General features: G+C 41.8%; 1 protein-coding gene across 1 annotated transcript; it reads right to left on the reverse strand.

The window, feature by feature from the left end:
* Positions 1 to 1,544: 1,544 nt before the first annotated feature.
* F3 (coagulation factor III, tissue factor) lies at positions 1,545 to 16,248 on the reverse strand. Its single transcript, XM_049765786.1, has 6 exons — positions 16,037 to 16,248; positions 14,633 to 14,744; positions 7,886 to 8,076; positions 4,986 to 5,164; positions 4,114 to 4,270; positions 1,545 to 1,737 (listed from the first exon to the last, which is right to left on the reverse strand). The coding sequence occupies exons 1-6, from the start codon at positions 16,128 to 16,130 to the stop codon at positions 1,601 to 1,603; spliced, it is 870 nt and encodes a 289-aa protein (XP_049621743.1). The 5' UTR covers positions 16,131 to 16,248; the 3' UTR covers positions 1,545 to 1,600.
* Positions 16,249 to 17,327: the final 1,079 nt, after the last annotated feature.

Raw genomic sequence — 17,327 nt, forward strand, 5'->3', positions numbered from 1 at the left:
CTGCTAAATACCAACTCTCACTCCATGTTTTTCCTCTGCATACAATTCCAATTAGCCACTTGTTAGCCAAAATGAAGAGCTTTGATTCCTCTCTCCTTTTTCACCTTTAACTCAAATACCCAGGCAAGAGCTCTCTCTCCAGTTCTCCCGGGCAACTATGCAGGACTTTTTATCTCCTCCCTTCTCTGAAATATGATCCTTGCCCTGTGACCTGGGGGCAGACTCTTGGAGACTGCTGTTGGCAGTCAGGCTTAGCAGTTTGTCTCCAACTCCTGCAAGTTGCTTCTGTGGACAGAACTTTTAAGTAAGTGACTTGAAGACATACCTGCTTGATTCTGTACCTTTTCTTTTCTCCCTGGCCTGGCCCAAATAGGAGTCTCATCTTTGAATGAAAAGGCAAGAAGGAGATCTGCAGAAGCCAGATAGCTCAAAGGACTGACTATGTGCTTTGCAGATGGGCTGCCCAGGTTCCATACCTGGATTGACACCAGAGCACAGAGCCAGGAGTAGCTTCTGAACACCATTGGGTATGCCCCCGAAACGATAAGAATATAAAAAATAAAAGCAACACCGATTTGCTTTGTGTTTGGGGTTTTGTGTTTGCCTTTGTGTTTGGAATCATTGATTACTGCAGCAAAGTCCAGAACAATAGACCAAATTACAAATATAAAAAACAAGATACATATAAACGTAACAGTTACAGTTCCCACTCACCTTTATTTGTATAAAAGTACATTAAATAAATTATCTCAATATATACAAACAATATTATCTCTATAAATAGAAAATGCTCACATACAAAACTTTTATAAAAATGACATAAATATATACAATATTGACTGTAGTGTAAGTACCTCAATTTATAAACTCTCTGTAGTTTGGGTTCTTAAGTACCTCAAATAATAAACTATATAGTTTGGATTGTAGTCGTACAAAAATATAGGTCGCTGTCACGTGTTTAAACAACAGCATGTAAATCAGTTAAAGTGCTAAATTGTAACGTATATTAGGAATGTCCAAAACCGAAAGTCTCCTGCATTAAATACATTCATATAAATATTGGTCAATTGTTTTAAACCTCCAAATACACACAACAACAAAAATAGAAACAACCAAACAGCCACCAGAATAGAACACCATATTACAAAAAAAAAAAAATAGATACATTGCAGAAAAGCCTACACCAATTCCATTTTACATTCCCACATGACTCGAAGTCAGTCTCTAAAAGTTTTTCAAACATCCACCTGCGATTCTCATTTTTAAAAGGCCTTTGTTCTTGCTCAGATGAGCTGGTGTCTTTTGGAACATCGAATATAAAGTTTAGAGCATGGTATGTGCAAACTGTCATAGTGTTAAAATATTTAAAACTTGGAGTTGGTTGTACCGTTCCTTACATTCCAAAGTGACTCATGCTAATGTCGAAACCTGAATGCCAATTGTGAGACCGGATTCATAAAAATATTTTTTGCTTTTTCTCTTTCTAGCCTCCAGATCGCCACGTTCCAAAAATATTCACTTGTGTTTCCTTATTATTTTTTCTTTTCAAAGTTCTTGGTCACAGTGCAATATAACCTCTCCAGTAGTTGCCAGCGCTTATTTACGAAGAGTTGATGGGATACCTCTCCTTTCTATGGCGCCTTGCCCTCCTCTTTCTGCACCTTTGCAGGCCCACAGCGAGGATGATGATCAAGATGATGACCACAAACACCACTGTTCCAATAATGAAGAATAGTTCTGAAAAACAAAAGGTGCCGAGGCAAATTAGGAGAGCTCAGGTCTCATTTGTTTGTGGTAGTTTTAGGGCAGCAGGTCAAAGGATGTTGTCTTGCTTTAATATCATTTGAAAGTTGCACTGCTGAAGTGGGGTGTACGTACATAGTTGTATTTATTTAAAAAAAATAAAAGTACCTAAAAATATTATTTGAAATGTCTTTCTTCTGCTTTTTCTACCACAACACAATTCGATAAAGAATTTTCAAATCAGAATTTCTTTTGGGGGGCCACACTTGCAATGCTCAGGGGTTACTCCTGGCTCTGTATTCAGGAATTATTTCTGCTAGTACTTGCAGTTATATGGGATGCCAGTTATCTAACCCAGGTCAGCTGAATGCAAGGCAAGTGTCTTGCCCATAATACAATCTCTCCAGCCCCTAATATTTTTGCTTGTCTGTTTTGGGTTCAATACCTGGTGATACTCAGGGAACCTTATCAAATGCCAAGGGTTGAAACCAGGTCGGTCATACACAAGGCAAGAGCTCTATCTGCTGTCTTATCACTTCAGTCCTTCAAATCAGAAAGTTTTAGGGAGACTGACAATAGCCAGCAGCATGTGGAAGGCCATAAAGTAAGTTGGATAAAACTCAGTCTTGGAAAAATTAGACTGTTTAGGTTTATCCAGTTTTCTTAATGGATTTAATGGAGGAAAGTTGATATGGGCTTGGTGATGGAACATTGTATGCCTAAAAATTAACTATGAATCACTAAATCATGGTGCCCCAATTTAAAGAAAAAACATAGGTGGTTGAAAGACAAAACAGCTGTCAGAAACAAGTGGCTACAAATACTGCTGAGTCTGATGGCAATGATGAAGGTAGGAGGTGGGCTATCAATACAGAGGGGTGCAAAAACAATTCCAGGATGCAGGTGAAGGAGAAGTGACAGCTGCCCTGGGCAATAAGAAGGCTGAGTCCATTGTCCACTGTAGTGGCAACAGAGTGCGAAATGGTTCTCAAAGCACACATTTGGCAGATGGAAGAGGAGAGGGCGAGAGGTAGAAAGCCAAGTGTGCAATAAAAACATGAACAAAGATGCCAGGCTGGAGGGACAGAGGAACAGAGAACATCAGTGCCCGTTCTTGGTGGAAGTGTCACCAAAGAAAAAGAGAGTTAAAAGTGCTTTCAGGGACTGGAGCAACATAGTACATACTACTTAGGTCACCTGCCTTGCACATATCCAACTAGGATTTTATTTCCAGGTACCCCATAGAGTCCCCTGAACACTACCAGGAGTAATATCTGAGTGCAGAGCCAGTAATAACCACAGAGCACCACTGAGTGTGGACCCAAAACAAACCAAAACTAGTACTTTTAAATTCTTCACTCCCCTTTACAAGTAGCAAGGTTGTTAGTCTCATCCTGTGGCTCTGACCCCTCAAAATTCTCAAGGCCTTGCCCTCTACAATGAAAACAGAGAAATCCAGGCTCCTTCCGCCCTGTTCAGACTCCAGTGGCACTTCCAATTAGAAATTCCTCTATGTACCAGCCCCAAAGTGGTACACCCACATGAGGGGAGTATCTCATCCACCCAATTCCTTCCTTGCACTGCTCCGACCAGAGCTAACTAGATTTACTGGGCCCACTACTTCCTTTACTAAACAATAAACAAATAAAACAAAAAGCACTCCATGCTATTCCTGGAATGTATCATTTTAAACAACCAAACACAGAAACCTGGGGCTGAAGATATAATACCACAAGTAGCCTTGCACATGGATAACACCTCATACATATGTTCCCCCAAGCACTGCAGGAGTGATCCCTGAGTGCAGAGGCAGAAGTAGGCCTGAACATAGTTGTGTGTGGCTCGCAAACAAACAAAAAGACAGCTGCTCCAGAAGAACCCCCAAGGTCAAGATATCTGTATGAAAATTATCTAGAGAAATCTGTGATTTGATGCTAAAACATACAATACATCTGTGTGCTCAGTGCGTAACAGGAACATGGTAGCTGTGTCAGAAAACATTTGCTTAAGGAAGGGATAACATGGCTGGAGAGATAGCATGGAGGTAGAGCATTTGCTTTGTATGCAGAAGGACGGTGGTTCAAATCCCAGCATCTTATAGGGGTCCCCCGAGCCTGCCAGGAGCGATTTCTGAGCATAGACCCAGGAGTAACCCCTGAGCACTGCTGGGTGTAACCCAAAGAAAAAACAAAAAACAAAGAAGGGACAACATGGAAAACTTCCATAAACCGAGAATTGGAAGAGAACCCAAAACAGACCCCACAAAAAGCAATGAAACCCAAGGCAGTTTCTCTCTGAAAGGAGGAAATACACCTTGACCCTTTAAGTGAAGTGATCTAGGACTCCATAAGGCCTGGCTGGACCACTCACCTCGAGATAAGCCATCCCCTTCATTAGTGCATTCAATGTTGCTGTCTGGACTCTTCTGGTTTTCCTTTCGTGAGAGAATCACTGCTTGAACATGAAAACAGTAGTCTTTTTTGTCCACGTCAATCAGAAACTCATTAGTGTTTGTCTTGGCTGTTTTCTGTTAAAAGAGAACATGCTCTTAATTCATCTGAGTTCAGAGCGATTTCTTTCTCCTTTCCCAAATGTCTCTGGAAGTGAAGCCAACTTGGATGCATCTCACATGAAAGGATTAGAAGCGACTTGATTATTAGTTGACTCAAAATTGATAATGGATGATTTTCCCAGACTCAAGACACCTAGTATAGATCCATTGTAAACCCTTTAGAAGGTATTTGCAGGGGCCAGAGAGATAGCATGGAGATAGGGCATTTGCATGTATGCAGAAGGACGGTGGTTCAAATCCCAGCATCCCATATAATCCCCCTTGCCTGCCAGGGATGATTTCTGAGCACAGAGCCAGGAGTAACCCCTGAGCACAGTTGGGTGTGACTCAAAAACAAAAAACAAACAAACAAACAAAAAACAGAAGATATTTGCAGAAAAGGAAGAAGTGTTAATCCCTGAGTAGAAAACATATTCAGTCATCCTCATCTGAGGAAATAATAGGGAAGCTCTCAGGACCCTAGAAATGACCCAAACCAGTTAGTTTGCTGGGAAACCATGGCACTGGAGGTCCTGGCCAATGTCACAAGTTTCCCTCCTACTTCACAACCCTTCTAACCATCCTGTTCTGCTAGCATTAGACTGGGGAAGATATGAACCACAAGACCCAGGAGCCCCAACTTCAACTTTGAAGAGACCCCCAACATTGAGGAAACTCAAAGATTTCTTACCTTTCCTGTACTGGAAGATTTCCAATAATAAATGATATAATTTAAGTCTTTGCCAAAGACATCTCGGAGGCTTAGGAACGTACGGTTCACCTTGATTGGGGTACGTGCATCTTGGACAATCACATGTAGTTTTTTCCCGACTCGTTTGAAACTCTGAATCATTGGCTGGCCAATATTTGCTGAAACAGAGAAAAGATGCTTAGTTGGGACCCAGAAAGTAATGATCATCACTATTATTAACAAGCTGCATGGGGCCAGAGTGATAGTCTAGTGGGTAGGTCATTAGCTTTGTATTTGGCCAAGGATTCGATCCCTGACATCCCATTTGGTCCCCCGAGTCTGCCAGGAGCGATTTCTAAGCACAGAGCCAGGAGTAATCCCTGAGTGCCATTGAGTGTGGCCCAAGAACCAATCAATCAATCATTTAAAAAAAATTTCCCTCCATCTTTTCCTCTTTGATTGCCTTCTGCAATGACCTTGGCATAGCATGTTTGGTCAAGTTGCTTCTGGGCGCCACTCACGTGTTTGTGCTGCTCACGCACATTAGTGGTACTCTAACCCCATTACACTGAAGCAGCACTTTCCACTACACTGTCACACAGGCCACCTTGCATGCTCAGCTGTTGGGCAGTGCCAGGGATCAAACTCAAGGTCTTATTGACAACACACTTGCATAGTCTACTACTGAACCCTTCCTGCCCAGATTCCTCAGTATAGATTTCACATGTACAGCATTTGTGTTTTAAGTGCTTGATGGCTGTATGTGGTAGTGGTGACCCATTCATATAGCTGTAAAAATTTTTTTAAAAAATTATTTTTGTTTTTTGTTTTTGTTTTGGGCCATACATGGGACTACTTCTGGCTGTTCCCTCAGGAAATACTCTTGGTGGTGTCCAGGGGACCATCTGGGATTCTGGGTTGAACCCAGGTTGGCAGCATGCAAGGCAAGCCCCTTTGTTGCTGTAGTATCGCTCCAACTCATGATCCCTTGTTTTGGTAGAATTAATTGGAGGTTGTATAAAAGCCCAAAAATTGTCCTTGGCATTTCAAGGAACCAATTTCAACCATTGAGTCTCTATAGTGGCTTCAACACCTGGAGATATCTGGACTGAATGTCATTGAAATAAATACCAGTCATGTAATATGAATGAAATGCTAAATGTGTGCACGTGTGCCAAAACAAAGCAAAACAAAAAATTAAAAAACCAAAAAAAACCCTACCACATCTAATATATGTTCTAATATCTATCAGAGTCAGGTTGGGAGATGAGTGAGAGAAAACCTGGAATCAATGGTAGAGATATGAGGTGGCAAGACCTGAGAAATAGGAATATTGTGTGCCTGAAATCCTATTGTCAACAACTTTGTAAATCGTGGTATCTAAAGTTAAGAAGAAACAAATGACAAAAATGAAAGAAGAAAAGATCTATCTGAAGCCAAAAAAGGATCTGAAGTAACTTCCATAAAACTCAAGTCCTGGTGAAAAATGATAAAAAAAAAAAAAAAGTAAGAGGAGGAGAAAGGAAGGGGGAATTTACATGAAAATACTTCCTCCACCCCTTGGGCTGGGTTCAAGAATTAAGGTTCTTGGTGGGATCTTGGGCACTGTAGAGAAGTCTGAAAACAGTTGCTGGCCCTGGAACTTAACAGGCAGTCAAATTCACTGGAGAATGGCTGTCCCTACTTCAGCACTCAAGGGAGAGGTCTCCACCAGGAAAGGTTGGGCGTTTGTCCTTTGTCCTGCTTCTCCCTGTGCCTCCCAAGAGAAATAGTTCTTGCCACTGTCAGAGGGTGAAATCTGAACAACAAACCTCCAGCACCTTCCCTGGAGTTCGTCCCAGGGCAGCTGATTACATTCTGCTCAGAGTGCCAAAAGTGCTCCCTTACACTATATCCACAGAAAACCAGGCTGACCTGGAAGTAAACTGCAACCTCCCACTTGACAGTAAATTTTAGTGCTCCTTATCTCTCTCTTTTTTTAAAATGAGTATCTTTATTTAAACACCTTGATTAGTGCTCCCTTTCTCAATGAGAAGGCCAGCTTACTGTGGCAAAGGCTGTGGAGCAAGGCGCTGCATATTTTCAAAAGAGCTGCATGATAGAGGCAGGCCAAGATCTGACTGGGCAAGACCCATTCATTGTACCTGGCAGCAATTCTTAGCGCTCCATGTTGATGAGAAGGGCTGCTTACTGAGGCAAAGGCTGTGGCAGAAAGTGCTGCATGAAAGAAGCAAGCAAGGATTTGGTTGGGCAAGACCCATCGCAGGGTTGACAGCAAAGTCCAATGCCAGAGGACGAAGCCTGGTCACCAGTTCTGGGACTTGCACTCCTAACCCTCTTGAGAAACCCTGAAGGATGATGAGGGGGATGTAATATATATTCGGAACATATGTGGGTGGTGCTGACACCCCAGTCTAATGAAAGGATGTACATATATGTATTAATATATGTATTATACATATATATGTATAGATAGATAGATAAATGATAGATGATAGATAGATAGATAGATAGATAGATAGATAGATAGATAGATAGATAGATAGATAGATAGATAGAACTCACATGGGGATACTGACATCCTAGATTTGGGCAATTTGCTATCTTTTATCCTTCCCTTCCTCCAGATCATTCCAGAGGTTCTAGGCACAGGCCCATAGAGAATTGGGTTACTAGATAACCCTATTATTAAGCCCAAACTTCATATTCCTCCTGCTACATTTGCCATGAAGGAAGTGGATGTTGGCACACTGAGCTCTGAGAAAGTTTGAGAAAGAAGGATACATATATGAGATATTTTTCAGTTTTATGCCATGGCCCCTACAGATCACAAGCTTTCCAGAATCTTCAGAAGCTCTTAACACCCCAAAGGAAAGATAATCACAGATGGAGCTACTTACTCTCCAGGAAAGGTGTAAATTCCGGGGAGTTGGTAAAGGGTTGCTCCTCTCTGAAGGTCTCCGTATGTAAGGGGATGGAAAGGACCCTCGCTCTGTACGTCTGGTTCACATCCTGTATGATCTCTTTAGTGAGGTCGCACTCTGTGTCAGTAGTCTGGAAGCACTTGTTTTTCCAATCTCCGAGTTTATGACTAAAGGAAGGAAAGAAAAGACATGGCACCTTAGGATCTGGGTCTGGCAGAATGGAGCAGGCAGTGTTGTGGTTACAGGAATAGCCCATCCTTAGAAGAAATCTGTGTGCTAATATTTCAGGGAGCATGGTCTTCCCAGACAACTGGGGATGGTCTATGTTCAGTCTCTGTCTCATAAAGAAGGTAACAGGAGCACAGAGTGATAGTGTGATAGTGTGATAGGGTGAGCAGCACCATCTCACACCATTGCAATACTTACATTGTTCCAGTTCTACACCCACCACCCACATCAGGGTCCTTCACCAAGGTCCAGTTCCGCCCTCCCATCCACATTCTTGTAGTTTGGGTCACAAGTGTTGATGCTTTTGATGGCTCTGGGGTTTAAACCAGAACAGAGAAGTTGGACTGCTAGATCTGTATTCTGAATGACTTTTAGCATCATTCTTAAAAGGTAGGCAATTTAGGGGAACAGAGAAATAGTACAGTGGGCAGGTGTTTACCTTGCATGTGGCTGACCTGGCTTTGATCCCCGGCACCTGATCTGGTTTCTGGAGTTTGCCTGAAGTGATTCCTGAGCACAAAGCCAGGAATAAGCCCTAAGCAACATGCAGTGTGGCCAAAAAACAAAAACAAAAACAAAAACAAAAACAAAAACAAAAAAAAAAACAACCAAACCCTAAAAATTAGACAATTTGAAGCCAGAGAGGTAGAGTGCTTTTCTTGCACTTTGGTTTGATCCCTGGTACTGCATATGATCTTCTGGGCCCTACCACAAGTGATCCCTAAGTTCAAAACCAAAGTAGGCCCCACTACAGCTAGGTGTACCCCAAAACTAGAAAACAAACTAGACAACACATTTGTCACAGTTGCATGGAGAAATAATTTTTCAACAAGATATATTTTACTAATAAAAGGCACTAATTATATTATATCCAGTTATATTTAGCATGTTATATAACATTCCATATGCGAAGGGTCCCTGTTAATAAAGTCTATATAATAATAAACTATCCTATATTATGACCATTTTGATGTTCTTTACTGTTTACTGATTTGACCATACTTCAGACACTGTTTTGGATCTAATACTTCATTAAATATAATGCAACCAAAAAGATACTGGGTCTCAGTTGAGGATAATTTAAAAATGCTGAGAAATGCTAAAGATTTGTATTCATCAACACAACGTTCATGAATGTGAGACTGAGTCAACGCCTCTCATCAGACTATAGGCGTCCTTCAATTCTTGAATTGGAAATGGATATGTCCTGGCTTGAGTCAGGGGTCCATATATGATGCTAGAGATAAGGACCAGCCTCATGCAAAGCAAGTAAATGCCTTATGCCCTGTGCATCTCTCTGGCCCTGCTCAAGAAATTTTTACATGACTCACGTATATAATGTATGCAAAATAACTAACTGAATTAAAGGTTACACAAGATCAATCAGGTAGTATCCTAGAGCCTGTAAACTAATAGGCTAACAGATAATTTATTTTGAAAATGTCATTAAAAAGAAAATTGATTGAAAGGACTACTGAAAATAAAGTTATTTGGAAAAAAAAAACTAAAATGGGGCCAGAGAATTAGTACAGGAATTAAGGTGTATGCCTTACATGTGGCCAGATTGATCCTTGACAAATTTGTGGTTTCCTAAGCATTGTAGAGTTGGGTGAAATCATGGGAAGAATGCTCTTCCTTTCAGCATCATTGATTCCCGGGATTTCCCCATCACCCAGTCATACTCCAATTCTACCTCCCTAGTAATCTCCAGATCTCTGAGTTCCTAATTACCCCCCCCCCTTTCTTTCCTTCCCAGAGTTTTTTACTTTCCGAGAGCACTTGAATACATCATTTAAAAAAATTGAACTAAACTACCAGACTGCATATTTAAATAAACACCTTTGTAGTCTTAAAATCCGCTAACTAGAATAGACAAGAGAAGTGCTTGGGTGTCTGAGATTTTTCTAATTTTCTGTGGTAGAAGTAGAAAGGCTGGCTTAATTCCAGAATGACCAAATCACATTTAAAATTTAACCTCTTGTATTTACAAAAGAACAAGGGGAAACATGACTCTTCTCCTTCACTATGGGCAAAGACATTATCTGATAACAGGACGACTGGTCTCCCTGGCTACAAGCCATGGGAATTTGGTGCCTCCCAGTGCATGCAAAGAAATAATAGTACTTTATAGTAAAATTTAACACAGGTAGTTCCTGTACCTTCAAACGTTATGAAGTCTTGGGATCAGATCACTAGAGGGAGATTCTCCAGTAAGTTTCTTTAAATGCGATTATCAGCATGAGCATTTTGTGTGTATAATTGTACATGTGTGTGTGTGGGGGGTGGGTATTTGTTTTGCAGGGGGTCAAACTCAGAACCTTATATAGGCAAGACAAGTTTTCTATCATTGAGCCACACACCCAAACTAGCATTAACATTTTATTTTATTTTATTTGGTTTTTGGGTCACACCCGGAAACGCTCAAGGGTTACTCCTGGCTCTATACTCAGAAATCGCTCCTGGCAGGCTCGGGGAACCATATGGGATACTGGGATTTGAACCACCGTCCTTCTGCATGCAAGGCAAACACCTTACCTCCATGCTATCTCTCTGGCCCCTTGCATTAACATTTTAAAATGCAAAATGTTTTAAGTTTACTCTAACTATAAAACAATCTCTTGAGGTGGGCAAAATAAAGTCCTGCCTACTTACTAAAAATAATTCCTGCAGAATTCAGAATCATAGGTAGTTTTCCTAGATACTTTGAAAATTACGTTTTTGAATTAGAACATTCCCCCTGGAAACACTATTACATGGGGTTGCAAAGATAGATGGATAGTCAGAGGTGGAAGGTGCCAAGTTTAACCCCCAGCATCGAATGTCCCATTCCTCCCCGCATTAAAGGATATGACGTTGGGGATCATCAGTACAGATGGGCCCAAGGAGCACAGAATCGCTGCTTTAACTCTTTAGCCTCCTTGGCAGATTATTGAAAGAAGCGGGTCTCAGAGGCCAAAACAATAAGTAGGGAAAAAAAATATTATTACAGGAAATAGTTGACTACTTAGGCTTGTGCCAGTAATACTCTCTAGTTCCCATAGAAAACTGGTTCCAAAGGGGAATTTCAGCTGTGACTCCTTATAAGGACTTTGGGCCAGTGGTGGCTAGGTAAATGGAGGTGGAAGAGGAGCAGTAGGTTAAAACAATATCTCTCTTTTTTAATTATATTGAGACCATTGTAAATTACTCTTTCACAATTGTATTTCAGACATGTAGTGACAGTGAATTAGGGCCAATTCCACCACTAGTGTTGACTTCCCTCCACCCCAGATCCCATCATGCATACCAGAACTCCACCTTTAGCCTCTTAGACGACTAGTGTTGCAGGTCCATTTTGTGTACAGTTTGTTATAGTTTGGGTCTCTTGATTCTATTGTTGTTGACTTTGGCTTGGGTATTTAGGTCTGACTTTTTTATTGATCTTTCAGGGAAAGAGAGGGAGACGGAGTGAGATAGAAGGGGGAACAGAGAGGGAGAGTTAAGAAAGTTGGAAAAGGGAGAAGGAAAAGAGGGAAAGTAGGGAGGGAGAGAGGGGGAGATGGGAAGCTAGGAGCTATTTCTGAGCACAGAGCCAGGATGAACCCTGAGCACCACCAGGTATGGCCCAAAAACCAATATATATATATATATATATATATATATATATATATATATATATATATATATATATATATATATATAATATATATATATATATATATATATATATATATATATATATAAGGCCAAACAAAATGATCCAAGTTCTAAGGTTCTATGAAAAAGGCAGGAGACCCTATCTAGAAGATGTAAAATAAAAAGAGGGGCAGGTGTGGCAAGATTTTTTTTTTTGCATAGGGCAGGAAATGTTGGGGAAATTAGAAAGAAAATTTCCTTGGCCTAAGAGATACAGGGTGTCTCCACCCATGAAGTTTACTATCATAAGACACACTGTACAAGCTCCAGGCATGTTGGTTGTCCAATTCCAAGGTCTTTCTTTATGGTCCCAGAAGAAGTTCAAAACAAAACCCTTCCCACTTGCAAACACTTTTGACCAAGTAAATAAACTTCCGTGTGTGTGTGTGTGTGTGTGTGTGTGTGTGTGTGTGCGTGCGTGCGTGTGTGTGTGTGTGTGTGCGCGCGCGCACTCGTGTGTGCATGCTGGACATTGAAGCAAGAGTTTCACTTATGCAAGGCCACTCAGTGTTGTTCTATAGAATTACATCCCCAGCCCTCTGACCAAGAAAATGATTGAATGTTTTGTTTTGTTTTGGGCAATACCTATTGGTGCTTGGAGCCTACTCCTATCTCTGTGCTCAGGGGTTGTTCGTGGCAGGGAGACCATGTGTGATGTTGGAGATGATGTATATATGGCAACTTATTCCCTGTGGAAATTCTAAATTTCTAAATGAGTTCATTATATAGTGTGTGTAAAATAGCTAATTGAATCAAACATTACCTAATAATAGGCCATAAAGGGGCTTATTTATTTTTGGGGGTCAAAGTGCTCAGGGGTTATTCCTGGCTCTACACTCAGAAATAGCTCCTGGTCTATGGCCATACCACCCTGAACACGCCCAATCTCGTCAGAAATCTCTCCTGGCAGGCTCAGGGGACCATATGGAATGCTGGGATTCAAACCACTGTAGGGGGTTTATTTTAAAACAACTTGATGGTGACCCCACATTCAGTTCCTTCTTACACAGTTGTTTAAGAAGTTTGGAAGCAAGGTACAATTTAGGAAGCAAGGATGCAGGGAAGGAAATCAGAGGATGTAGATGGCCTAGTCCACTTAGAATGCATAGGGAAAGAGTACTTTTTGTTCTGTTGTGTAGGGGCTGGGTAGGGTACCCAGTTAGAGTTTGTTGGGCTAGGGGAAAGTGGTGACCTGGGTTCCAGTACAGCAGGATGAACCCCTTCTCTCAGATGCCTACTATCCTTCTCACTCAGAATCTCTTTCACCCCAAAGGAGCTCAGAAGAGTGGGTTCTAGCAGTAGTTAAGGGTTCATCCAAAAGCCTCTCTTCTCAACCTGTGTCTTCATCACCTCCAAACCCCAGCTCTATTTGAAGTTGTTTAGATATCAATAGTGCTGCTCATTCACATAGCTACCAGTGACTCCTGCAAATCCAAGAACTTCAAGAGGTGCTTATATTTACAAACCAGGTAAAAACCCTGGAAAGATAATGCTTGTGACTGATCTGGGTTCAATCCCCAGCATTCCATATGGTTCTTTGAGCACCACCAGGAGTAATTCCTGAGTATAGAGCGATGAGAAACCCCAGGGTACCACTGGGTATGGTCAAAAATCAAGCAAGCCAGCAAACAAATGAACAAAAAACCCACCAGAAGCCAGAAATAGGTGTTTACAAGTCGAGGAAAGCTGTGATAGAATTGGTTTAGGAAGTAGGGTTTTCCTTCAACCTTCATTCCCTTATCTGGAAGGAGCATGTTTACTAAAATCAATTTGTATCAGGGAAATAAATAGCTAGTTCTCAAGAAGTGAAATGCAACTTGACACATTTCACCATTGTTGTGAATTATTAGCTAAGGTTATGAAATCCCATGCATATTCACACTGTTTCTCTTTCCTGTTAGACTGGCAAACCTTACCTCTAAAATTCCACCCTCAAGACCCCTTTCCAATTTAAAGAGTTAAGTTTCTAATGTTGCAATGGACTCGACAAAAGCCAAACAATACAAAACAGCAAACAACAATGAAACAAGAGACGCACAAACAAAACAAACCCTTTAAATTTAGCCCAGGGTATTCTTATTATGCCTTTAATGATGAGTGTTAAAATAATTTCTCCTGCAGATATTCCCTTTAATAAATGTCTGCAAAACCTGCTAGGAAAATTCAGAAACAAAAACCTTGCCAAGGAAAAGTTAAGTCCGTTTTTTTGGAAGACCTGGCTGCATTTAGATCACATATGGTGAATTTTGGTTGCTTGGCGGTAAGCTGCCAATGAGAAATAAGAATGAACTAACAGAGCAGGTTGGCAGTGAAGGGTACTGAACCATTTCTTCATGAGTCATGAATCTGACCTCCTCTGAACAGGTATGCACAGAGTCTGAAGATTAATGAATCAAACGCTGCTTAAGGGCAATGTATATATATCTGAACACCTTCCCACCCATTCATTCACATGTTTTGACCCAGCTTAGTCTAGACAGCAAAGGAAAATGATGGGTGTGATTGCATGAGCCTAGTTCTATCACTCAGCCAGATTCACAGCTCAGGGCACCACCAGGGTCCTCTTCCCCATAGCAACACTCAATTTCTACATGTCCCTGTCTTCTCCAACAAATAAAGCACGGACTCAACATAAGGTTTAGAAATGCTGCACATGTGAAAGAACATGATTCTGGGCAACAAGATGACCACACACATCTGCTTTGTCACCTGCTATATCATTCTAGCCACTTATTGGCCTTCGACATTTTCATTCAGCACCAGAAAAGGAAATAAAATCGAAACTCTTCATTGTCTTTCTCTCTTTTGTATCAGGCTTACCTTATCTGAACAGTGTAGACATAATTGGCAGGTTTGGGTTCCCATTCCAAAATGGTCTTGAAATTCGTTGATTTCCAAGTTAAATTATACGCTAGCACTACATCTGAAGTCCCTTAAAACAACAGAGAAACAGCCTATCATTAAATGAACCTCACACATGATTTCATGTTGAGACAAAATAAATTTCCCCATGCCCCAACATCACCATATGCTTCATATTTTGGGGAGGGGCAATATCCCAGCTCCAGGTGCTCAGAGCCTCTCACATCACACTGGGTGGTACTAGAGAGGTGAGAAGGTTTCCAGGATCAAACCCTGGGTCCTTGCTCCACTACTTGAGCGACATATTTGTCTGGTACATGAACATTTTTTGACCCCCCAAACTTCGCTGTTGAACTAAGACGAAAAATATATATTCAGAATTTTCTTTTGGAAGAGCTATTTTACCACCTTCAGATACAGGCAGAGTTTGACTAGTAGTGAGATTTGCCACACCCAAAGGTGTGTACAGTTAGGAGGTTGCATAACTTTTTTTACGTTTGGGGGGCATTGCTCAGGGTTACTCCTGGCACTCCAAGCAGTTCTTGGGATGCAGAGGATCAAACCCAAGCAGGCCATCTGCAAGCTCTACCCATTGAGCAACTCAGCCCCAAACACTATTTTATTTTTGAGGGGTGTCCAGGGAAATCCCATGCTCTGAAGGCTACCAAGCTATCCCTCAGCAGTGCTAGTGTGTGTGTGTGTGTGTGTGTTTGTGTGTGTGTGTGTGTGTGTGTGTGTGTGTGTGTGTGTGTGTGTGATTTTAGGCTCCCACAAGAGTGTGTTCCAGCCTAGTTTCTGTCTGCTAGGTCCAGGATGCTTCCTTTTGAAGCTTCTCATCAAGGATACCCATACAAAGCAATCCTAGTCCACCAAGCCCCACACACCCACACACAAGAATCTGACACTCGTGGTGACAGATTGTGTCAGATGAACCCTAGCTTTATCCTGCAAGACTCACACCAATGTGAGCTGAAGTACCCCTCCAAAAGGAGGTTTATCATGCAAGGGGGAACACAAACCCACCAACCATCTATCTACCTGTATAAGGTATGGTGGCGAGTCCCACCACCTTCAAGGTGGCAAAATTTTTAAGAAAAGCACTTTCCCTAAACTTGAAGCAAGAGCCAGAAAAGTCCACTTAGGCAACGGATCAAAGAACCAAAGCATCACTCACTGAACCTGAAAAAATCCCTTGGGTGCCAGAACTATTGTCCTTGCAATTCCCGCCAAGTGCATTTCTGGGCTCCAGATTCATTCAAACGCTCGGGGGACACCTTGGGGTGACACAAAACGAACCAGGACCATCCCCTACCCAATATTGGACCCTGCAACCCAGCTCCTGGGTCGATGGGTGACACTTACCTGAGAAGCCCATGGCTGGGCCAGAGATCCAGCCTAGGAGGAGCAGCAGGGCCAAGGAGATGTGGGGTCCGAGTTCTTGGGTGAGCAATGCCATGGCCACCAGTGATAGATCTGTACCCGGGGAACGATCAGAGGGATCTGGGGGACACCCCAAAGTCTGCGAGGGGCAGGGCTGGAGAATCAGAAGAGGTAGCGGCTCTAAAAGAGCCTGAGCGCGGAGTTAAATGGAATGCGGGGAGGCCTGGCCAGGGAAGCAATAAAGCCCTGGCGCCCGCCCCCGAGTTGGGCGGCCCCTGAGAGTCCACACCCCTGTCCCGCCTCCTCCTCGCCCCAGGAAACTCCGAGCCTCTTGCAAGCGTGATTCACCCGTGATTCAACCCTCCACCGTGCACCAGGGGGTGTCCTCTGGGGCTCTCCTTCAGGTGATGAGCAGATCCAGGACTATCTCCCCTAGATCCCAGGGACTTCAGGGTATCTATCCCCTAGGAACCTGATGACAGCTCCGACCTGATGCGCTACACTTCTGCAGGGGATCAGCAGGGGGCGCTGCGGAGGCGTGAGCCAGGTAGACCAGATGGTTATATCTTTGTAGATGCTTAAGGGAGAGAATTTGGTGGGGTTCTTTTTCTATTTTAGTTTATTTTCTATTTATTTTTTGTTTTATTATTTTATTTTACTTTATTGTTTTACTATTTTGTTTTATTTTAATCTAATTTTATCTATTTAATATTTTATTTTATTTTGGTTTTGGGGTTACACCCAGCAACGCTCAGAGTTTGCTCCTGGCTCTATGCTCAGAAATCTCTCCTGGCAGGCTCAGGGGACCATATGGGATTCGAACCACCGTTCTTCTGCATGTAAGACAAATGCCCTACCTCCATGCTATCTCTCCAGCCCCTATTTTATTTTTTATTTATTTAATTGTGTTTTATTTTATTAATTGTTTTTATTTTATTTATTTTGAATTTAATTTAATTTTATTATTTTTAATTTAATTTAATCAAATTAATTAATTTTTTTAATATATAAAATCTTGGGGCTGGAGCAATGGCATGGAGCGGTAAGGTATTCCTGCCTTGCACGTGGCTGACGCAGAACAGACCTTGGTTCAATTCCCCGGCGTCCCTTATTGTCCCCCAAGCCAAGAGCAATTTCTGAGTGCATAGCTAGAAGTAACCCCAAGCATCACCGGGTATGGCCCCCAAAACCAAATATATACATATAGATGTATATATATACATATAATATATATATTAAATCTTTAAGCAACATGATTACACATATGATTGTA

Source organism: Suncus etruscus, chromosome 19 (assembly GCF_024139225.1).
Source record: "Suncus etruscus isolate mSunEtr1 chromosome 19, mSunEtr1.pri.cur, whole genome shotgun sequence".
In the NCBI taxonomy this organism is placed as follows: Eukaryota; Metazoa; Chordata; class Mammalia; order Eulipotyphla; family Soricidae; genus Suncus; species Suncus etruscus.